Source organism: Lacerta agilis, chromosome 3 (genome assembly GCF_009819535.1).
Source record: "Lacerta agilis isolate rLacAgi1 chromosome 3, rLacAgi1.pri, whole genome shotgun sequence".
NCBI classification, from domain to species: Eukaryota; Metazoa; Chordata; class Lepidosauria; order Squamata; family Lacertidae; genus Lacerta; species Lacerta agilis.
In genome coordinates, this window is record NC_046314.1 from 56365077 (window position 1) to 56389397 (window position 24321).

A 24321-nucleotide genomic window follows, 5' to 3' on the forward strand; every position below is an offset into this window, starting at 1 on the left:
AGCCGTATAGTTTTCTGAGAACACAGCTCTTCTGTACCACAGTATGCACACTTGACACTTCTGTAACTTTCAGATACTAAGCATACTCTACCTCATCTTGGCATGAACCGTCAGTGAATCCAAGAGGTTCATTGGCAACGGTGTGATGGATCCTGAAGCCATACAATTGGTTCCTGGGAGAGGTATTCTCATGTTGCCATTTCCGTAAATAGTTTCCACTAGAACACCCATAGGCAACGTGAAGCATTCTGAATTGGTGGAATAAGCATTGCACAACAGGGCAATCTTGTAGTCATTCATCTGCAAACTTTTATTTCTTAGACTCTGTTGCAAAAATCTGCGAGGAAGTTAAATGAAAGGGAAAAGAGTAACTGTCCCAGAAATGCCCGAGCAACGAAAGTCTGCATCTGATGGTAGAGTTGCATCCTAACTCTAAAAAACAACAACCCAACAATCTCATTCTAGGTATTACAGAGGAAATCTATATCTCTGCTGCATAAAGCCTTTTCCACCAGGTCTTTGATTATGGGAATGCCAATTGTTCCTGCATTTTAACATGCTGTGAAATGCCTAGACAACCCAGTTGGATAAGCAGCATAAACTAATTAATAACTCAAAGCCCCTTCCTATTTTCCTGTTGAGTTTTACCACTTCTCTGGCGATGCTTGTGTCCGCTTGTTACTTTTTGCTGCAGTGGTTTCTTTTATCATAATTAAACTGCCTTCCATGGTGTGTTTTTATGGCTTTTAATGAAAACTGCCTGAGGTGTGTTTTTATGGGAAAGAAGTACAGAAATTCTGCACATGACTATAATAAAACATTCATATTTTATCGCCCTTGCCTCTCTCCATTCTCTGTTGTGTTTGTTACCCTTCCCTATTCCTTACGCTGTCAACTTTTACATTTTAAGCTCCTTCACAAAACGGCAATTGTGTGGATGCCACTGCATAAGTAAATAAGGATAATAAGGAAGGCAAGTGAGCAAGGTAACATAAAGCAGAGCTGGAGAAAGATTTGGGAGGATGCAAGTTATCAGGAAAAGAGAGACTCTGGGTCTAAGACAGGGGTAGGCAACCTAAGGCCTGGGGGCCAGATGCGGCCCAATAGCCTTCTCAATCCGGCCTGCGGACGGTCCAGGAATCAGCATGTTTTTACATGAGTAGAATGTGTGCTTTTATTTAAAATGCATCTCTGGGTTATTTGTGATGCATAGGAATTCGTTCATCCCCCCCCAATATACTCTGGCCCACCACATGGTCTGAGGGACAGTGGACCAGCCCACAGCTGAAAAAGATTGCTGACCCCTGGTCTAAGACATTCCAGTATGTTTCTGAGCACAACTGAAAGTGATGGTGCTGACCTCTAAAGCCCTAAATGGCCTTGGCCCTGTATGCCTGAAGGAGTGTCTCCACCACCATTGTTCAGCCTGGACACTGAGGTCCTCCTTTGAGGGTCTCCTGCTGGTTCCTTCACTGTGAAAAATGAGGTTACAGGGAACCAGGCAGAGGACCTTCTTCAGATGTCAAGGAAATAAACAACTATCTGACTTTTAGAAGACACCTGAAGGCAGCCCTGTACAGGGAAGTTTTTAAAGTTTTTAAAGATGTTTTATTGTGTTTTTATTATTCTGCTGGGAGCCACCCAGAGTGGCTAGGGAAACCCAGTCAGATGGGCAGCATACTAATACTAAAATACTACTACTACTACTACTACTACTGCTGCTGCTGCTGATGATGAGGACACTGCAGTAGCTACAGCAAAGGTGTGGCACGCACACTTGACCAGGGATCACACAACATGAGATACTATCTGTTAACTGTCAGCATTAATATATTTATTGTGGGCTATTACAATTTCTCATCCTATTTTCACAGACAGCTTGCAAAATATTCTGTGTACACGTGGCCAAAGAGTCTGTTGTATTTTTCTATTATCTATACCAGGACTATCACAATTGAAAAGAGGTATTATATAGAAAGCAATTACTCATGGTGAAGCTTGAGAGAATGAGGAATTGGAATTTGTAGCTTAGAATTGTCACTGTGAGCCTTCCTGTTCAGATGTATCCAGATACAGGTCATTGCAAAAGCGTGTGTTGATTGGGGCTTGTTGATATCAGGTACAGGAATACACTGAGGAAAGAAGAAACGTGAAGTTTAATTCTACTGGCTGTCATACAACTTAAGGCATTTAGACTTGGTGAATCCCAGTTTGACCCTTAGGAGCCTTCACACCAATAAAGGAATTCTCTTGAAAATCAGTAGATAAATACCCCAAAACTAAAAAAAAAACTTTCTCTAATGCACTACAGTTAAAGACCTTAATGCTGCATGTAGATTGGCATAAAACAAAGTAACAGGAATGGCATATCTTACATTAAAAGCAACAATGAGAATTCACATGCAAAGACAGAAATAAAAGCATGCATCCTGGCTTGCAGTAGGGGTGGGGATTAACATTCTCAAGTAATTTCTCTTCTGTGTAAGCTATTCACATCCTAGCTAGGCTGCATGTTTTTTATAGGCTGGCCATTATCCAAAACACTTTTATCTCACCTTTGCTGAAAAACTTAAATGAGCCTTAACGATAAAACTATAAAACAATGATATGTAAAAACCAACACACACACACATGAAAAAAGGAAAAGCAGCAGAGCAAATCGTATAGTTCAAAACACCCAATTAAAACAGTTTCCAGCAGAGTTAATACATTAAAATTCACAGGGCTTCCTAAAAAGGAAGGTCTTTACCATATCGCAAAAACAGCTAATGGGGGCAAATAACAGCTATGGAGAAGGCCATTTCCCAACCAGGCTTGTTTTATTTGCTGGGGGGCTCTTTTCAGGGGAAATATGAGTAGTAAATCATAATAAACGTATTTCACATAGAAGACTCACTTCCTTCTCTGGGTAGAGGAGGTCAAAAAGCTTCATAACAGGTAGGAAGTCGGCTAATGCATTTTTCTGAATGCTTCCAGAGATGAACTGTAATAATACCCACATCAGATGGTCTCTGCCTTTGATTAGGCCTCGTCCTGCTAACTGTAAAAAAGATACACTGAGCAGCAAGTCCATACTCCAAGACAAGAACAGCAACACTGAACATCTGTTCTAATTTTTTTATAAAATATATACTTTCGCTTGGGAAATAATACACTATCACACCTTTCCGCAAGATGCTGTGAACTAATGACCTGTTGGTTTATTAGAATTATATAACATGGGGGCATGAAGACTTGTGACTAATATTTTTAAGTCAACAAGTAACAGAAATTTGGAAGGTGTCTGCTGCCTTTTTTTTTTAAAAGACAAGTTTATAATACCTTCAAAAGGTGAGCTGCCTCTCTCATATATAAGCAATACAAAAATGAAGCTGGCTGCTCAAATTGCTCAGTTTCACCTGGACAGACTCTATAAGTGAGGGTAACACATCAAAATTTCCTCGTACCTTGGTTGTTGAATGGAATCTGTTCCGGAAGTCCATCCGACTTCCGAAAACGGCCAACAACCAAGGCACGGCTTCTGATTGGCTGCAGGAGCTTCCTGCACCTACTGTATTTTTCACCCCATAAGACGCACCTAAACATAAGACACACCTAGTTTTTAGAGGAGGAAAGGTTTTTTTGAGGATCAGCTGAAAGTGGTGCAGCTTCTTTTGCAAAGGGAAAAGCCCTGTTTTTTTGAGGATCAGCTGAAAGTGGTGCAGCTTCTTTTGCAAAGGGAAAAGCCCTGTTTTTTTGAGGATCAGCTCAAAGTGGTGCAGCTTTTTTGCAAAGGGAAAAGCCCTGGTTTTTTTGAGGATCAGCTCAAAGTGGTACAGCTTTTTTTGCAAAGGGAAAAGCCCTGCTTTTTTGAGGATCAGCTGAAAGTGGTGCAGCTTCTTTTTCAAAGAGGAAAAGCCCCATTTTTATGGGGGTTCAACTCACAGTTCTGCAGCTTCTAGTCCTACAGCCATTTCTACAGTTTCCAGACAGATAATGTAATCAGCCAGTCACATGTTGCTGGGGAAACAAACAGCCTCCCTCTGCATTAAACAATGGAGGCCTGGGCAAGGGGGTGGGGCTGGAAAGGAAGCCTTATCTCTCTCCCTGATCACTTGCTGAACAGCTTTTCAGCGGCTTCCTTTCAACACCCCCTTCTCTCTTTGTAAAAAAAAAAGAGCAGATCTGCTTTTGGCCCCAAGGCAATTGGGCTCCAGAGACCATGCATTCGCTCCATAAGACACAGACATTTCCCCTTACTTTTTAGGAGGAAAAAAGTGTGTCTTATGGAGCGAAAAATATGGTAATTGGAAGCCACGTTGGACGTTTGGCTTCCAAAGAACACTCACAAACCAGAACACTCACTTCCGGGTTTGTGGTGTTCGGGAGCCAAAAAGTTTGAGTCGCAAGGTGTTCGGGATCCAAGGTACGATTATATTTTGCACCTCATTTCTCTTGTAGCAACAAATATTCAGTGCCTGGCTTCTTCCTTAATCATATTTTACCATGTGCAGCAGCAGAATGGCAAATCTCTCCACACTCACTCACCAATTTATTATTTATTTTATTTATTAAATTTGTATACCGCCCTATACCCATAGGTCTCAGGGCTGGTGCTGGTTTGGGGGCATAGAAGTAGATGAAACTCTGATTGGGCAGGGCAGGAGCTGATTCCGTGAAGGTTAAGGGATAACCACCTACTCTTTATTATTATTGCTAGTGGTAGGTAATCTACCTTTTGATGGAGAGACAGGACCATGTGAGGGAAGCTTGCAAACTGGAAAAGTACGAAGAAGATAAGCTGGCTGGAAAGGTGCTGCCACAACAACTGGCTGGTTCCCCCGTCATCAAATTTCTCCTCTGTCTCTGACCGCTCCATGGCATAGACCACAAGATCCACCAGCTGGTCCTCCAGCACAGGGCATCGCTGTTTGTGCTGCAAAGCAGAAACTAGATAAAGTATTCCACAGTCTAGCATACATCATTTTAACTCTGCCATTTCAGTACAGTTACTTTAATGTAAGTCTGGGAAGCATGAAATGGGATCTGAACATAAAGCTTTACAAGATAAGCCAAAACATTAAAACTGTCTGATGTTACAGGTCATAATTTTTTTTAATAAAAAATAATAGGCTACTTGTTATACCCGCTCTTACCTAGGCACAATTGTTTATGGAGCCAACAAATATCTAAAAACACTATATAAGGCTATGCTTTTCATATAAGAGTATGTTTTCAGCCCTGGAGGCTGCAGTGTGAAGACTAAAATAAATAAAAAAATGGACTTGGACCCTTCCACAGTTAATGGACTTCAGTGTGGCAGTTCCTGACACCTTAACAATTCAGGTACACTCAAGATATGGTATCAGTTCATATATACCATCAAACCATAGTTTGGATTAAAAGACAGAGCTCTGTTCTTGTGTGTTCTACCTCCTCACAAGGAGGTTAAACTATGGTTTACCACAATTCAGAAAATAACTAAGTGGAGTTTGTGAAAGAGAGCACATGAGCCTGAGGCTCAGCCGTATGTTGCCAAGCCATGGTTCGGCGTTACGCATGAAGAAACTGATTACAAAACCTCAGAACAACATAATAAGTCTTTTGCTTGTGCACAGAACCCATTCATTCCTCTTTTCACAGCGTGAGCAATCAAACCAGGGAGCCTCTAATAAACAATAGTTTCTCATTTCATCCAAACCAGGAAGGTACAGTTACCAGCTCTGGAAATTAATATCCTGATACGAACTTCAAACTATAGTTTCATTGAGATGAAATGGGAAACTATGGTTGCTTGAAGAATACCTGGGTTGTTTGCTCATGCCACAAAATGGAGAAGTGCATACTGGCAAAAAGCTTGTTCTTATCTCAGCTTATTAACACAGCTTGAACAGTCATTATGTGGGAATACCAATTCCTATGCCAGTGGTACACCTGTTTAGCTGTACACTTTCTTCTGTTTGTGTGCTTGGATGTTTTGCAAACTGCTAGACCCCTTTCATTTTGATCTTCCTTTATTTAGACTACATAATGCACATAATTGGAATATTCCACAGTGGTACAGCATGAAGCCAATTCTTTACAAGCAGCTGGAAGAAACTGTGAACATTCTAGGCACTACTATTGAAGTTACTGAGTCATTTCTGTATATATTATAGAATTTCAGAGTCTCACATAGTGAACCTGTAACATAACACAGCCTTAATAAAAAGAAAAAAGTATTATTTTTAAAAGATAATACAGAAAAGGTACGGAGCTGCTCAGAATCTAATCATGAAGATGCCTTGTCCCTTTCTAGAGGCAAAAAAGAGAGAGAATTCATTATTTGTTTTTCGTTTCATGAGAAATGTGCTATGGTACCCAAATACGATTTACTCAACACATTTCAGTGCTCCTCTTAACAAATGGTTTCTTGGATTGACAGGCAGTCTAAAAGAAAACCTTCCGATTGTTCTTTTAAAAACAAACAGAGAAAAAAATCCCAAGGTTGCTGAAAACAGGTACTTATTCTAAGCTTAACAATATGGATAGCTTTTTGCCATGAAAAAGGGATTATGATTTCAATTTAACAATACAATGCAAGAATGACAAAACTTTGGACAAACTCTGAGATCAGCACTCTCTCCTTCACATGCTCTTTGCCAGCTCAATATTGCCAAAAGCTACAAATCTAGCTGTGCTTTCTTGAAGCATGCTTAAAAACAGAATACTTCCAATCAAATGGACATTAGTTGCTTTTGACCCTCTCTTTCAAAAAAAACACAATGCCATTATCACAGATCAACCACGTTACAGATTTACAAAGAGCAATATTAACACCACCAGTTGAGAATACTCCCCCCCCAAATGCAACTAATTATGAAGCAGAGCAGAATGCAACAGACAGTACTATAAACTATTTCATGATACAGCATGCAAAACTACTGTGTACAGGGCTTGAAATTCACTAGAATTTGGTAGAGGGGGGCAAATTTCCAAGAGCGCAAACCTATGTCCGTTTTGAATTAAGTTATTTAAGAGGAAACAACTGTCAGTTAATTCAGGTTTCTAACGACAATAAATTCATGAATGTAATTATATTTTTGAAGTGATTCAGAAGGAACTATAAAGGTCAGTTTTTGCTTTCTATAACACTCTTAACTTGACCAGGAAATGGAACTTTGGGATGGAATATGCAGAAAGCAGCAGGCTCAGTTATAAAATGGGCTCAAGCAGAAAGGCTGTAAGGGAAGAACAAAAACTGATCTCCCCTTCAAAGTTGTGGGCACTGAGATCAAGTTTAGTCATGGTGCTTGAGTCATCCCTATCCCTACCTGATGCAGTCTGGATAACCAGCAGCTTCCCCAGTGGCTACCATCTGCATGTTTATAATGTGCATGTGTTCAATCCAAATATATATTTCACATGATGTCCAGTTTGGCCCTAAGCAAATTCTTCCATTTTTCTCCAATGGGGAAAGTTCTTTGACTCTCTCTGCTCAACCCCAAACTGGGCACTTCCACATCAGTTGAAGGAAACTCATGTGGGCTGTGATGCTTGGAAGTGTGTAGACCAAGATGGGAAACCTGTGGCCCTCCACACATGGCCTCTTCTATCGTCCATACTGACTGGGCCTGATGGAAGTTCAATTCCAGCAACAGTGGAAGACCCAATTCCTGGTGAAGACAATGCCTAATGAAATCTTAGCAGCCACAGGGGTCTGGAGCAGAGCTTCAGTTTATCTGTAACACAGCATAATTGCATAATAAAGAAATTATGCAAATTTGCTTTTAGAATCCAGCATTTCTTGGCACAGAATTTGGATTGCCTAGGAACAGATTTTTTCGCTTCCTCCAACTTGGAATACACACAACCCTTGCTCATTCTGTTTCTACTACCAGTGAAGACTGAGAAATGTTGTTATTATGTACAATACCAGCACTTCTGGAACCAATTGGGCTTTCTCAGAGAAATGCTGCTGCAATGCTATAAATGCCCAAATGCACCCACAGACTCAGAGAATCAGTGTGCACACATAACAGTGCGCAGCAAGCAATTGTACACAGCAAATACTACTGTACTAGCATGACTTTCTTGCACAGTAGCCACCATTCCACAGATCAGTATGTTTACTGACTCTTGAGCACCTCACAGGGACACTTTTGCTTATACAATACTTAAGCGTATAGTTATAAAAATCTGAATTATTTATATGTTTGACATCTGACAGGTTGTTCCACAGGGTGGGCACCACTACCGAGAAGGCTCTCTACCCAGTTCCCTGTAATTTCACTTCTTGCAGTGAGGGAACCCCCAGAAGACCCTTGGAGTTGGATCAGTGTCTGGGTTAAATGATGGGGGGGGGGGGGGAGATGCTGAGGCCATTTAGGGATTTAAAGGTCAGCACTAACACTTTAAATTGTGCTCTGAAATGTACTGGGAGCCAATGTAGATCTTTTGGGACCAGTATTCTATGGTTCCCGTGGTCAATCCCAGTCACCAGCCTAGCTCCCACATTCTTGATTAGTAGCAGTTTCGAGTCACCTTCAACGATAGCCCCACACACAGTACATTGCAGAAGTCCAGGTGGGAGATTATCACCCAGGTGAGATAGTGCACAGGCAGGTTGGGTCTCAGCTGGCATAACCTACACTTCCATGGACAGCCATGAGTCCAAAATGACCCCAAGTCTGTGTACCTGGTCCTTCAGGGGCAGTTAACCCATTCAGAACCAGGGAGTCCCCCACACCTGCCCACCAGAAACAGTAGTTCTGTCTTGTTGGGATTCAGCCTTAATCAGTTAACCAGCATCCATCTTCCAACCACCGCCAGACACTCATACAGGACATTTACCGCCCTCACTGGTTCAGATTTAAATGAGAGGTAGAGCTGGGTATCATACTGGGGAACATCCAGTCCAGATCCCCTAATGATCTCTCCCCGCGGCTTCATATAGAAGTTGAAAAGCATGAGAGAGGATGGAGCCCTGAGGCACTCCATTGGAATTTATTAGACTAGATGTAGTGCTCAGCACTAATTTTATGCTGATTTTTTAAAATTCTCAATTACAAAAATGCTGTTTGAAAGGGAGTCCCCTTACTTCAAAACGTTTGTTCTTAAGGAGTCTGCATCCCTATTTGGATATTGGAGGGTTGTAAAGGGACCATCATTCAGTTTCAAATGAGCTGGGTAGGTGTGAAGGCCACAACTATGGGCTGATATCATAGGAGACATATCCTGAGAACAATTTCCTAAAGAGGAACCACAGAGGGATTTTTTTCTGAAGATATAAAAGGAAATTAAAGAGAGCAGCAGCAGCAGAATTGCAGGAGGAGCGGGGCGCAGGAGGACAGCAAAAAGAGCAGGGGAAGCACTCCTGCTGACAGCACACTTCATTCCAGAAACAATTGTGTTATTGTAGCGCTACACTATCCATGCCATCTGTTCATAACTGATCTCATGGTAAAGGCCCCAATGCAAAATGGGGTCAAGTCCAACACACAAATGTTAGGTGGAGATGTATGTGTGAAGCTTGTTTATTTAATCATTTTTGAGTCACAAGAAAATTTTTGATGGAGCTGTAGGCAGTTTATATTGTAATGCAAAGCCAAGGTCTTAATTGCTGAAGTTTTCAGGGAATACAGACTTCTTAGCAGATTAATCTACAATAAAACCAACTTGCATAGTTTCAGTACTGATCATTTGATATCATTTGCAGCATTAGCCTTGAATTCCAACCAAGCAATGTCACACACAACCCTTTCATGCTTTTTTTACTGACAAATGAACAAAAAAAAAAAAAGTTCACAGACTGTTGTTATTATGGCAGCACACCTACAATTCATAGTTTGTCAGCATTTCCATTAAAAAAACCATGAATTTCAAAGTTTTGTTACTTGGCCATAAACGTTTGCTCTGAGTTGAACTGTATGCTGGAGGTAGAAATTATTTCTCCCAATCTTGATCTTTCAATGTACTTTAAAAGGTACATATGTAAAATAGATCGAAATGGTAATTTCTAAATCTACAATTGTGAAGTTGCTGATGATGTTAAAAAATTAAGCCACTAAATATTTAGTCTTATTTTACTGGGAGGGTTAGAGTAGAGGTGAAAGAGGCAGAAGGTGGAACCGCACAATATTTTAATTTCACAACTGCAGCAAGAAGCTAAGTATACTTGCAGAGCTCAGTTTTCTCCTGTGTAACCTTCCTTGGCCAAGCAGAGGGGGAAGAAAAGTGAACAGAGGTATAGGACATGCACAGAGAACTCTTGATTCTTCATAAGAGCCTGTTGTGGTACTGTAGTGTGTGCTTTGGCAAGGAAAACGGGGCTCCAATATGCCACATTAGGAACCCAACACATTTGGGTACAAGACAGGGGCTTTAATGCGCTTTGCAACATTTATATTTGCAATTTAGCAATTTAGTAAAGCAGGGAGTTATTTAACAGATAAGGAAGTGAAGCTGAAAGACAGTGGCTTAACCAAAGTAACCCAGTTAAATTCATCAAGGGATTTGGCCTCAGATTTTCCAGATTTAAGGTCCAATTCACACTTTACGCAACAAACTTGTTTGCATACACCCAGTTGTGCAATGCTAAACATTATAAAAGGGTGAAGGAGAGTTGTACATTTGTGAATATTCATGGCCGTACAGCAGAAATATGCCAAGAAGCCACAGATTAGACAGTTCCGCGCGCTTGGGCAGTTCCAGTGGTACAGATTATTTTACAATTTATCATTAAAGAAGCAACTTATAAAAATATACACTTCTATCTCAACAAAAGCTTAGCTGTGAAAATAATCATTTTAAGCATTAACTCCACAACTGACATTGTACCATTCACCAAAGCTTTTTTTAAGTTTAACAAACAACACTATATTAAGTAGCTGTATTATTTTAAAGTGGAGTACTACTTTATAATTTCTTTGCAAAGTGAACATACAGCAAATCTAAGTCTAAAAGATTGTCGTTGTTTTTAAGTAATAACCAAAATTTTAGCATTAAGCAAATGTTATGGTCAAGTACAATCCCTGAAATGAGTGTTTTTATAAAATGAAAACACTGACACAACCTTCACTATAGTATTGCAAACACCAACGCCATTGTACTTTGCTTAAATATCACTTTGGATAAACTTGTTAAATTAAAAAAGACTAAAAAGGTCAAAGTTGAAATATATAAGCAGGCTAGTGTGGGTATTAAATAAGTTGTAAATTTATGTCCCTCTTCCCAAGGAATTTTTTTGTGTGCTTTTTTTAGCTCAGCCCATTTGGAGATATAAGTTAAAAGAGTTATTGGTTTTTTTAAATGGAGGCTGAGTATGACCTTTCCTAGTCAAGTTGAATTTTTACATAAATGCTTAAGTGTGCTAATATTTAGCAAACCGAGTTTTCTTTCACATTGTTATACAAACATTTTTTCTTTCTTTTTCAGGCAAGGAAATTTTATAGTGGGAACAAAATTGACTATGGCAGTTTGGGTAAGTCATGGGTAACTCAAGCCCATTATTGAACTGGCTCCATAAGATCATTTTAAAACTACACAGCATTCTTAAAACCTCAGATTTTATTTTATTTTTTAGGAAGTTAATCGTTTCTTAGCATGTGATGGTCCCACCAATTTCAAGCCCTGGCCAGACGTGTATTCTCGAACTGGAATCAGTGGCTACAAAGCAGCCAGCGTATCGTTAGTCACAATACAACAGTAAGGTTGTGAACATACCTGAGCAATGTTCAAGGTCTAGAGCATTGGAGGATGGGCAGGACAAGACAGGACAGAACAAAAATAAAGGAAGAAAAAAAGAAAAGACAAAACAGTGACTATGAGGCCAGCCTCAAGTTACCCCAAGTCAGACCAGGCCCTCCCACATGGTAAGGCAAAAAGAAAGGGAAAAAGGGGGTGGGGAGTAAAGTAAAAGAAATAAATAAAAAAGTTTAACATTAAACCATTCATTACCATTGACGGTAATGAAAACACGCCAAGGCATTTCACAGACAAATTCAATAGACTAGTGATCTAAGCAGTACATCTACCACCACCACTGCCACCACCCCTCCAAAAAAGAGGGGAACGTTTGTCTGCCATAGGTTCAGGGTATATTTGAGGCTGGCCTTATAGGGGAAAAAAGCAATGCCAATATATATATGTATATATATATTTAAAGTCTCTACTTTTCAATTTTGAAACCTTTAAAGCAATATATAAATGATAGGAATAATAGTGCCCAATTAACCTAAAGCAGTAATACTGAAGGTGGGGGGGGGAGGGAAATCATGATCTGATCCTCAACTGTTTTGCTTAGTTAGCTATAGCAAAGAAAAAGAGAAAAGAAAAGTGCAGGTTCTATGCAAAACAAAAGGCATTACAGCGCAATACAGTACCTGCTTGTTTAGACCTAGCATATTGCAGACCATATCTCTGGAATAGGGCTGCTCCAGCACATACCGCAACAAAGCAGTCTGGGGCTCAAAGAGATCCTTGAAAACAAAAACAAAAAAGCATAGAAATACCAACCTACTGACACAAAAATATTTAACAGCTGAAATTAAGATCCCCCGTCCGATTAAAGCACTACCAGCGACAGACATTAAGCAGGCTCCCTTCTTCCCGCTAACATTTGTATTGCGTGACTCTTATTTCAGGTATTGCTGCCTCAGATGGCAAGAGTTGGGGTAAGTGATTTAATGTTCTAAGACTTAACAAGAGTCTTATTTCAGGTTATCGCCATAACTATTCTCCACCAACCCCACCACCCCACACAAATTATTACCTATCAATACAAAAGTAGGGAATAAATGGCAGCATTTTTAGATAGGTGGGAATGGAAGTTTTCCACAGAAGCAGAATCTCATCTGCTGTGACGCAGAATTCATCACCACCAGCTTCATTTTCCAATTTGTATGAACATTCACGCTGTCTCTCTATCCCTGCAGGTTATTTTATTCTTGCAGTCTTATTAGCATGCACTAAGAATATTTGGCTACACCTTCGATCACTTCCAACTTCACCACGTACAGAGTACGAAAAGGACCCACTTGATTTTCTGGCCGACAGACATGAACAAAGGGGCACAGTGAATATAAGGGGGGGAGGGGCTAAGGTGGTCCAACACAACTTACCTTTACGTACTGCTTGCTGTATTTATGCGACAATAAAAGTGCAACACTTTTTAGCTATCATGGTTGCTACTTTCCAAAACCCCTAAACACCCCAAAGCGTTTCTTGTACGGATCTGTGAGAAGTCTGGGCAAAACAGAGAACCAGAGCAGCTGCTATTTCTACCACACTATAAGGAAATGTCACCTCCAGGAGCCATTTTTCCTGCACAGCATTAGTCACTCCTTCCAGGAGGCTTCTGATCTTTGGCAGAGTACTCCTGTGACATCAGGAACAGTTGAGGTAGCAACACATGCATGCTCACTAGGTAGAAATGCAACTTCTATTATGGGTGAATCCTCACTGGATGTGCTCTGTGCAAGGAGCTTCTGAAAGCAGCTGGCAGCAACAGAGTAAAGCAGGGGACCGCATTTATCAAGCAAGAATACTGGATTTGCCTGTATATAGTTAACATGTTCAATTCAACAGCCGTGTGCATGGAGTCCAAATAGGTTTTGATAGGGAGCCAACATTCCAGCTCTGTACCAGCCCTACTACTCTGGTGAAAGGAAGGTGTAGTAGGGCTTTGCTTTTGATTTAAAGCGGCACTTCACAGATGCTCCAAGTGCACGCAAGGCCCAGCGCAACTGCAGGGACAAGCCCCTCCCACCTTCACAACTCAAATTCCTGCACACCTTGCCTCGTTTCAAGCCTCCCCAAGGGCCAGCGCAAGGATCACCTTCTCACAAGTTTCCGAGCCTTTGCAGAGCCAGGGTTATGTTCTGGCAGTTTCCAACCCACCCCCTCCCCGCTTTTATAAGCTCAGTAGGGTGGAGATTTTGCAACAAGAAGAACAATAACGATAATGTACTCTCTCTTTTTAGGACCCTGAGAAAAAGCTGTATGTTTCTTTAGGAATCAGAACATGCAATCAATGGGCATTCTCAAAATCGCATAAGCACCAGCACTTTAACCGGTATATGTGAAAAAGTTCCATAAATTGTTTCCCCTCACATTTCTAAGTTAGAAATATGGCTTTCACATCTGTCACATGCACATATACCTTATCATATGGCAAAAGGCCTTTCAGTGGGAAACGAAGAGTTGTAGGATCCAGCTTCCATGAATTGCAAATAGCACCAGAGTTATTTACTACAGGAAGGAGGCTACATCGCCCTACATGTATTGGAAACCAAAGAGAGAAACCATGAGTCACAAAGTATACCTCTCCCTAAATCTGCAAGGCATAAAAACCCTAGGATATTCTTAGCCAATTCTTTTTGTATACAATAGAAATACTAGTAATTCTGCAGGCATGACTAAGGGCTTTGATTGTTCCATACCTATAGGCATCTGTGTGAAGTTACCACAGATGCTCCATTTTCCAAGCCCCAGGATCAGTTTATTTATTTATTTTATAAAAAATATTTGTATACCACTGTATTGTAAAGAACTACCAGCCGTTTACAACAATATAAAAACAGAAGAGCAAATGATAAAATCAAAACAAGTTAAAAGGCAAAAAATATAATTAAAAACAAACAGTAGCAGACCATCATGGGGGATGTACTCTTAATTGTCTGCATAGCTCTGGCAGAATAGAAATGCTTTCAGCAGGCATTTGAAAGTTGGCACAGGAGGAGCCTGCTGAATTACTAGTGGCAGGGTGTTCCACAGGACTGAGCCAATGACACTAAAGGCTCAATTTCTCATTGTTCTCAACCAGAAGCTCCCACCAACAATCAGGCCGTTGCATTCAGCACCAGTTGGCCTCCCGAACGAGACTCAAGGACAGCCCCACAGAGAGCACATTACAGTAATCTAGCCTCAAGGTTACCAATGCATGGATGACAACGATAAAGCTATCCCTGTCCAGGAACCTGGGTGTAGCTGGTGAACCAGAGGATGTTGGTAAAAGGCCCTCCTAGACACCATTGCACAAGTGGTGTCAACACTGGTTCCCACCACAATGATCAAGTTTTGGAGCATTGCTCTGCTGGGCAGACTATAATGCTTGATCCCAGAGACCACCAAGTGGCAGATTATGGGCACGCAGGAATCAGTGGCATATCTAACTAATCATCAGACATGCTATCTGTATTTAAACATTATGGGCTAGAAACTGCACATTAGATCCTTCAGCCGCTGCCAACAAAGCTAACATTACATTGCTATATTTAGAAACTCTTACCACAGATGGAATTTATTCTCGCTGTAGGTCTGAAGGAATCCACGAAGTCTGATACTAGGTTGCCTAACAACTTAAAAAATAAATAAATAAAATTGGAAGTCAAATACCCAGTTGAATTTGCACCCAACAAGCAAATTACTTTAACTATGTACTATGAGATTAATCCAAATGCTATAAATCTTCATCAGTAAGTTATCATAATTTGAATTCAAAACTAGGTCAGCAAAACTGGCTACAGCCACTAACTATTATGTTATCCAAAAAAGGGCAAAGCAGTCTTTAGCCTGCCTCCTTTCAAATGCCAACAACAACATTAACTATGTCTCTTCACATTATGAACCTCCACTGTCCTTGCCTGTGTGCAAAGGAGGAGCAATCAGCAAGCATGCATAAGGGGAGAACTCTCGAGTGCAACATTAGACAATAGGATTATAAAAAGGAAATGACACAAACACACACATTTTATGATATATAAAAGACCTATTCTTCACAAAATGAATATGCAGTGAAATAGGAAAGGCAAAGCAGTACAATAGTTCTAGGATGCTCTACAGAAAGTCTCAAGGAGCCATTGGTCTGAGACTAAGCTTGCCTGGATAAAACATCTGAGGCGCGTATTTGATCAAGGGCTATGCTGCATGCCAAGTAAGAACATGGCACACTGAACCTAGATGTGGTTTCCCTTCCCTTTGGAATAAACTGGTCCCATACTACTCCAGGCTTTAAGGAAATGAAGGCATTTTGTCCTTTTAAATATATATCTTAAGTCTTACCCAATGTGGAAGTTTTCCTTCGGGATACAACTTTCGGATCTCTGTGACTGCAAAGTAGGCAGGTAATAAACATGCATTCCTTTCTAAAATGTAGGCAACTACCTAGGTAACAACAAAGAGAGGAAAACAGCAGAAAAAAATCGTTTACAAACTTAAAAGGAAAGCAAGTGAAACCTGCAGTGAAATTGCCTTATGGAGCAATCCTGTTCAGGGTTCCAGCCAGCTAGTCATACCCAGAGCACTGCCCCAAATTTCTGTATTCCCCTTATAACCTCCAGTTGGCTTGTTAAACCTGGATTCCTGCATAGCACAATGGTGCGTGTCTAAAAAGTCTGTCAAAAATGTGAAAAGTTTGGAAAACTCTGTCTTACCTGCTGGATAACGTATATCCACATATATACACTAGGGTTATAACTTTTTGATTTTTTTCCAAAAAAAGTCTGGTTTCCTGTATCATAAAGGAATGAACTTCTGCTTAGAAACACTGAAAAGGGGGCTAATTCTCCTCAGTTGTGGAAAAAGGTCACCCCAAAATGTAAAGGCAGACCCACTCTATACCAGGGGTCAGCAACCTTTTTCAGCAGGGGGCCGGTCCACTGTCCCTCAGACCTTGGGGGGGGGGCAGACTATCTTTTGGGGAAAAAATGAATTCCTATGCCCCACAAATAACCCAGATGCATTTTAAATAAAAGGACACATTCTACTCATTTAAAAACACGCTGATTCCCAGACCGTCCGCGGGCCGCATTTAGAAGGCGACTGGGCCACATCCAGCCCCCGGGCCTTAGTTTGGGGACCCCTGCCCTAGCCACCGAACAAGCTCAGTCTTCATTTGGTTGTGCTCCCTTACATTTTGGACTTTTATAAACTTTGCAGTTCCCCCAAGCATTTTGTACTTGTTTTTTGAATGTAATTTTATTGCTGATTTTACGCTGTTCCCTGCCATTATATTTTTTTCTTAATTCTGGCAGTATAGAAATTTTTGCAAATAAAAATAAAATAAAGCATGGCACTATTTGCCTTCTTGTTTCTCAGTGACCTCATTCTGGCTCTATGGCCACTAGCACTCAACACCAGTGTTTGTTATTAGGGGAGATGGAATGGAATAGAATGGAATGGAATGGAGGGAAGGATAAAACAAGGTCAGAATTAGGAGATTTGATTGCAACGTTTCTGACAAACAAGTTTCAGTTTTAATTTTATGCTCAAACTATGATGGTGTGCTCTCACATCTCAGAAGGCTAAAAATGGAATCACTGAAAGGATGCTAACCATCTAGATTTTTAAAGAAGTTAGCACTCATAGTTGAACACACTGAAAATACTATATCCAGTATTAAAAAATTTCTTTCAGGAAGGCTGGACAACAGGAAAGAACATTTTTCTTCCAGAACATAACATGCTAAAGAACCATGGTGATTGGAACCAAACTTCATATTTTAATTCACTTTCTTCTTTTTTTAGTAGTTGTAATGCTTGCTTTGCGTAAAGATTTGGATGTGTTGACTGAATATCTCAAGGGACCTTTAAGAAAATCTCCTGTCAAGGAGGTGCTACAGATACTCTGCTATTGCACTCTGCATCTTACACACAGAGAATAACTTTCTCTAGTAGATGCAAGTCAGATAAACTTTCTCAGAGATCTCTTTTAAGGCAACCAAAGATTAATTGGCTTTTAAACCAAACTGAACATGTAAATTTCAAAAGCTCCCCCAAAGCCTTGTTTGACAGACGTCCGCAGTCTAAAATAACTTATTGTATTATTGCATCCTTCACCACTTCACAACTTTACCTCTCTTGCTGCTAAAAGTTGCTGCACAACAGCAGAGCTCACTGTGTTGGGAATAGTTAGGATTTTTTCTAGGATACCCTTCAAAAGATCTCGCACACCCTATAAAAACACAGGAAAAAAATTATATAGATAAAATCTGGGAAAAATAGTGTACATGTTTGAATTTAATAGAAATGGAAGATACACACACAGATATAGGATTTTTCAGTCCTTAGAATTATACTGATTGTCATGCACTTTCTTAAAGCAATGAATCCCACATACACAGATTCATCCAATGGGTTCAGCCTCTCTTGCCACCCAAACAAGGTTTCTTGTTAGAACTACACATTGTTTCCCAGGAACTGGTAAGGAAAACTGTGTGAAGAAGTAAGCTACTGTGCATTGATTCCCCTGCTGGATGTTGGGTGTGAGTTTTTCATTGTTGAATGCCTCAATCCAGCTATAAGGACCATACACACAGCTTCTAATGCTGCACTGGAAACCAAAGTACAATGTTTGAAATCTGGTCCTACAGATCAGATATGCATGCAATGATTATGATGCACATCATCACAGCAGTTACTATGCTGATATACTTTGCACCTGTTTCGAGGTGATGATGAAAAGGTGTGTCCCCTATCCACTGTTTGGAATTACTATGCATAATTATTCACATGTGAATCCCACCAGTTTGGGAAACCCTACAATTCAAAGTAAGTTTTGAGTGGTCAACTACCAACGGTGTTGGCAATCAGAAAATCTGGATTAAAAACATCAGCTCAAGTCCTGGAATCATTAAGTGTCCTCAAGAAGCAATTTTTCTATCTCTGTTTCAATTCTACTCACAACAGATATAATAAATGATAGCCTACATCATATAATTACTGAATATGCCCAAGGTATAGCAAGGGTGATCCCAAGCCTCAGGATAAGGTAGGCATTAAATTTAAATAAATAACCTAGAAAACTGTAGCCTATAATAGCAATATAAAAAGCGCAATGAAGTACTGCAACACAGAGATTTTTAAAGACCATTACCTTGTAGTCTACACCACCGATTATTTTTTGGACAAGCTTAAATGTTAAAGACCAAAGCTGTGTCCTTTCCCACTCTAGGTTGTCAGAATTGAGGAGAGATTCACAAACCATCCTGGAGAAATTGAAAACAAAAGTGAGTGATGTATTTTCTAAGAGAAAGTTGTCGGACTCAAAGTATTAGTGCATATGAGGACAATCCTTAAGCACCCAATTTTCCATCATGCTTCTCCACAGGCCCAGTTTGTCTGGAAGAAACATACCTTGGTGGAAGCAGCCCAGTCTCCACAGCCATTGCTAAACAGTCATACAGAAAAGAAATTCTTTTAGGACTATGCTGGCTATGTATGAACCTTACAATCCACTGAACACATTGTTCATGAGATTCCTGTAAAAGGAAAGATAAACATGTCAGTAATTCAGATTTCATAAACTTGAAAAGACATTGGGAACAAGTAAATATTTACAGTAATAAAACCTCCAAGCAAGTATCTTTAATAATTCCTGTTTGTGAAGGGGATGGAAAAATATTCTCAAAACAATTCCCTGGAAGAGCATTCAGTAAAGTCCATTACAATTAATCTAGTCAAGCAACACAGATTACGGTAAAGAATGACAGTTGAGAGACTGCTGAGATTTGAATTTGTGGTTGTTTCATAGAACAGCAAGCGCCTAGGATAGTGCAGAATGGTGCGGTGGGTTCTATCCTTCTTGCTATGCCAGCCACATGCTGGTGTAGCTCAGGGGTCCAATGGCAAGGCCCCTTGGGGGATCTGCAAGGCTTAGAATCAAATGAATTTGAATCCTCCAATGGGCCTCCCTTACACTCCATTCTGGGGCCTTTCCCCTGTCTACTGCTGGTAGGACTGCCAGCAGGAGCTTCCTGGCCACTTGTGCAGAAATAGTTTAGGCTTTGTACTATCTATTGGAGGCATTATGCCTTTGCACACCAGTTGCTGGGAATCACAAGTGGGGAGAGTACTGTTGCATTTATGTCCTGCTTATGTGCCACAGGCATCTCTTGGGCCACTTGAAAACAGGATGCTGTACTAGACAGACCTTTGGTCTGATCCAGAAGATCAGTGATCTTATATTCTTGCTAAGCCCAACATATGAGCAGAAACCAGGAACAGCAGCTTACAAAGCAGAACTGGCTGGGTAGTGCACAGAGACCCTAAGACAGGCATAGGCAAACTCGGCCCTCCAGGTGTTTTGGGAATACAACTCCCATGATCCCTAGCTAAGAGGACCAGTGGTCAGGGACGATGGGAACTGTAGTCCCAAAACAGCTGGAGGTCCGAATTTGCCTATGCCTGCCCTAAGACAACATTCTGGTATCTTAAAAAGAAAACAGCACACCCTATTAATCAGCTGAACTTCAGGACCTGCCTGTGACTTTTCACTACTGGAAGCTATCTTGAGGTCTCTAAACAGCAGAAATTCCACTCACAGAGTTACTGGCATCAATTGGTTTGTATATAATTATGAAAATCTGATCTGTAAGTTGATGAATTCCCTTGGGAAGCTTTGGGTGTTGTTTCTAAAACATGTTAGCAACAGATGGATTACTCACCTGAGAAAGATTGCTCCAGAACTGTCTAAAGGCTCCCAAACAACTGATCAATTTGGTTCTCTCATCTTCAGGAGTGTCCATAAACATGCTGTGGAAAATAACACCACAATTATTATTATTATTATTATTTGGGGGGGGGGGGTGGACGACAACACATTCCATCATCAGAAAATACAACAAGATGTTTGCTATCATGCAAGCAAATAGGTTCAGTGCACTTACCCAGGAAAGGCTTCCTCTATGACCTCTGTTTTCTACAAAGGGGAAAAAACAAAAACAAAACAAACTTTATCAAGTTCTTGATGACAAACAAAACTTGGCTTCTTCCCTGCATTTGTTAAATCAAAGGCTCCACAGTAACTGGGGGAAGCAAAGTCATCAACTAATAAAAAATGTCACTGCTGAAATGAAAATAAGCCACAAGAAAAATGAATGCTGAAAAATCCAGGCAGAAAGAAAGGCCTTAACAATTTTTATACCTACACCCCACTTTTCAGATATTACTAGTTCCCAAAGAGGCTTAAAATAAAAATTTACATAAATGAATATAATATATTCTTGTCAGTATCAAATGCTGAAAATAACAGAAGGAGGTGTAAGTTCCCATATCTTGATGCTTTACTCATCAAACACACAACAGCAGCCTTAGACACTACTAGTAGCACTAGTCTGTCTCCGACTCTTAGTGGCCAACATCTGATGTCTGTAGATTTGCCTCCTGTATACCTTTACCAAAATATTTAGCTTGCTTCATCAAGCCTAGACTGTAGGTGTGGACTGTAGGGTCCAAGCAGTGTTAGAAACTGAGATATTAGAGCTAGGAGCTAAATGGCACCTTAAAACTAGGTTATGGGCGCAACAACATAATGTCTAGGTGTGCTTTTTTATAACAAGAAGACAAAGCTGAAAATGAATGAATGAACTGCAGCTAAAATATTATGTTCATTTTTCATATGGTCTAGTTCTTCCCCTGCCCACCCACCCCCCCAATATTCTTAAGATGGTCTCTTCTCCAGAGAGTAGCTAGAAGTGGGGAGGCAGAAAAGGGCCCTCCTTTTCTTCCACTCAGCAGTTTTAATCTGAAATCTTAGGCGCAGTATTGTGCCCACAGCTCAGAAACTGCTCGCGCTAATGAAATTCCCTATCACAAAATGCGCCTAGAACAATGGGAGTGTTGAACACTGGGTCCAAGAGATCCTACAGTCAAATAAAAATGTCACCTGCCAGTTCAGGGGTCCTCTTTTACACACACATGGCCCAAGACCCACTGCTGCTGATCATTATCTAAAATACAGTAGTATTTGGATAGAGATGAAACCAATTTATTCTATTCTGTGTACTGCAATTCCTTGGAGTTCTTTCTAGGTCTTCCCACTGCTTAAATATTTCCAATGTTTTTATATATGCTGTAAGCCACCCAGAGTGGCTGGGGAAACCCAGCCTGATAGGCAGGGTATAATAATAACACTAATGGATGTTGCAATTATTATTATTATTACAGTGGTATCTCTGTCAGCAAACGTCCCGCTGGGGCAAGTTGTGACACTGACCCCCCCAGATAGGGACGAAGCCTGGGTGCACTCCTGGCTACTCGAGTCCAGGGGCACATTGATATGCGATTGTTCCCCAGAGTGAAGAACAATACACACAAGCCATTAAGGCTAAACTACTTTATTGTAGATAAGATGCAGAGTATGTCTCTGCTTGTCAGCTCAGTAAGTCAGAGCTGTGCATCTGCGTGTCCAGCATCTCTTGAACCAGAAGTGAAAGTAAAGTACAATAACATCACATGTGTGAGAAAGCGGATAGTACTGGTGGCTTTCTCACAGGATAAAAAAAAAACAGACACAAGTCACACTGGCCTCGCTGTTGCTTTTGCAGCTCGGCGTGTACAAATATCCTGACAATCTTTAGTTGCGGACATGATCCGTTCCAGGGTGCAAAGTCCGCAACTAGAGCGGCGCTTCTGCACATGCGTGGAGCGCGATAAGAGCGCTTCTGCACATGTGCAAAGCGCACAGAATGCTTCTGCCTATGCGGCGAAACCTGGAAGGATACACTTCCGGGTTTGCCGTGTTCGCAAGCCGAAAAGACGCAACATGAATCTAATGCAACACGAGGTATAACTGTACTATAATTAAGTGCAGGGGTGTCAAACTGGATCCTGCCAGTGGGTCTGTCCCTTATGTCCCTCACCCCATCCAAAGTTTGCTGTTAATCACATAACATCACAATAATGTCAGGTGATCTGTGTTGGCAGTGCAAGAAGTCTCAACAGTCAGCAGACCATCCGGGCTTGCAAAGTACAATGCACAGTGCTATGCAAACTCCATCAGCTGATTGTCAGCACTCACAAAGAACTGCATAGGGCTTTGCAGGTGCCACTAAGCAACTGATTGGCAGTGCCTGCAAACCACCTTTGGCCTAGCAAGGTCTTTACCTGTCTCACATCTGATTTCATATGCGACATCAGGTTGAGAGCTGGTGGCTGTGGTTTGGCCAAAATGGCCTCACTGGCCAAATGGGAAGGCCTGGTGGGCCTCCACCATTGTTACAGGATGAAGAACAAGTTAACTAGAGCAAAACTCCAGCAATTAGGGGTACTCCTTTCTTAAATTTTTCAAATGCTCCTAGGAAATCATTTGGGAAACCATCAGAGTCTATTGCAAGAATCTCGAACTAAAACATCCACAACATCCAACCTCTGCTTAAAAACCTGCATGGAAGGAAAGCCCACCAACTTCCAAGGGAGTCCATTCCACCGTCATAAAATTCTTCTTGATATCTCCCTTTGGGTCTCCTATCCAAAATCAGCACTGCTTTATGAACCCTCCCCTTCAATAGATACCATCCAAAAAGCATCATACTCTAGCCCCAGCCTTCTAACCCAGAGACATTCTTGGCCTTACAACCACTCCACTTTGTCCACATAGTATCATTATGTAGCCTTGTATTTAACAACCTGCTGGGCAAGCAGGAATTCCATGCAAGTGAGGGGGATGATGGAGGAGTGATGGTTTCCCTATTAGCATGGAGGAAGAAAGGGGAATAATTTCATCCACAACCAGCATTGAAACACAGTGGGCTAAGTATTACTACTACTACTACTACTACTACTATTACCTTAAGAAGCTAGTAGCCTGTGCTTCCATGGTGGTTATAGAGTGGGCATCTCTCCACAACAGCCTGCATGGAAGTGCTAATAGACTTATTGTTTTCTTTTTTAAAAGGGCAGTAGTCCTTATGCAAACGCCCTTTTCAGGCATTCATCCAGGACACATGGAGGGCAAAAGTATGTAGACCACGGCATGCTTACATGCAAGTTCCCGATGCTTGTAAGTACGATCAGCCAGATATGTTTGCAAGTCCTCTTCAGACTTCCATGTTGAAAACACACATGTCAGGGTAGGTGGGGCAGACCAGCTCAGTAACACAGGAGGCAGGGCTAACATGTGCCGCCCGTCCCTTTAAACCTTTGCACGCGTCCAGAGTGAATATTTTTGGGGTTGCCTCCAAGCGAAGCTCTCCGAGTTGTTCTTGTTGGGAGAGAACGTCACTGGAGCTGCGGCCCACCTTCCTCTCTCCTGGCAACCTGTGGCCCTCCGTGGATGTGACTGGGCTCCGGCTCCCCATCAGCCAACATGGTGGTCAGGGGCTCTGGAGCCCGGCAAAATCCGCGAAAGGGCCCTTCCCTGCCCCAGGCACCGCTGCTGCGCTACCCTTTCTCTCTGCTCCCTTCCCTTTCACGACACGGGTCTTCCCCGCCTCAGCCCGCTAGCGCCTTCATTCCGACGACACGCAGCCACCCACTGTCCACGCAAGCAGCTTGGAGCCGCGGGAACTCACCACCACCTCCTCAAAGATGCTCTGTAGCTGCGTCTCCATCGGGACCGCCATGACGGCGGCGGCGGAGAAGGAGG

General features: G+C 41.4%; 1 protein-coding gene across 4 annotated transcripts in view; it reads right to left on the reverse strand.

The window, feature by feature from the left end:
- The window catches only part of MED23 (mediator complex subunit 23), a 42625-nt gene extending 18304 nt beyond the window's left edge, over nt 1-24321 (reverse strand). The window contains exons 1-15 of one of the 4 annotated variants that reach the window (XM_033143785.1): nt 24248-24321; nt 20624-20655; nt 20402-20489; nt 19092-19216; nt 18832-18943; nt 17812-17910; nt 16021-16122; nt 15248-15317; nt 14120-14232; nt 12342-12437; nt 11683-11700; nt 4715-4915; nt 2897-3040; nt 1987-2132; nt 92-337 (exon numbers count right to left, since the gene is read on the reverse strand). In XM_033143785.1, coding sequence (XP_032999676.1) covers nt 92-337; nt 1987-2132; nt 2897-3040; nt 4715-4915; nt 11683-11700; nt 12342-12437; nt 14120-14232; nt 15248-15317; nt 16021-16122; nt 17812-17910; nt 18832-18943; nt 19092-19216; nt 20402-20489; nt 20624-20655; nt 24248-24298 — 1643 coding nt within the window. In that variant the 5' untranslated portion in view covers nt 24299-24321. Of the gene's footprint in view, nt 1-91; nt 338-1986; nt 2133-2896; nt 3041-4714; nt 4916-11682; nt 11701-12341; nt 12438-14119; nt 14233-15247; nt 15318-16020; nt 16123-17811; nt 17911-18831; nt 18944-19091; nt 19217-20401; nt 20490-20623; nt 20656-23524; nt 23545-23717; nt 23773-24247 lie in introns of those variants that run through there. The other 3 variants (XM_033143788.1, XM_033143789.1, XM_033143787.1) reach the window with 3 other exon arrangements.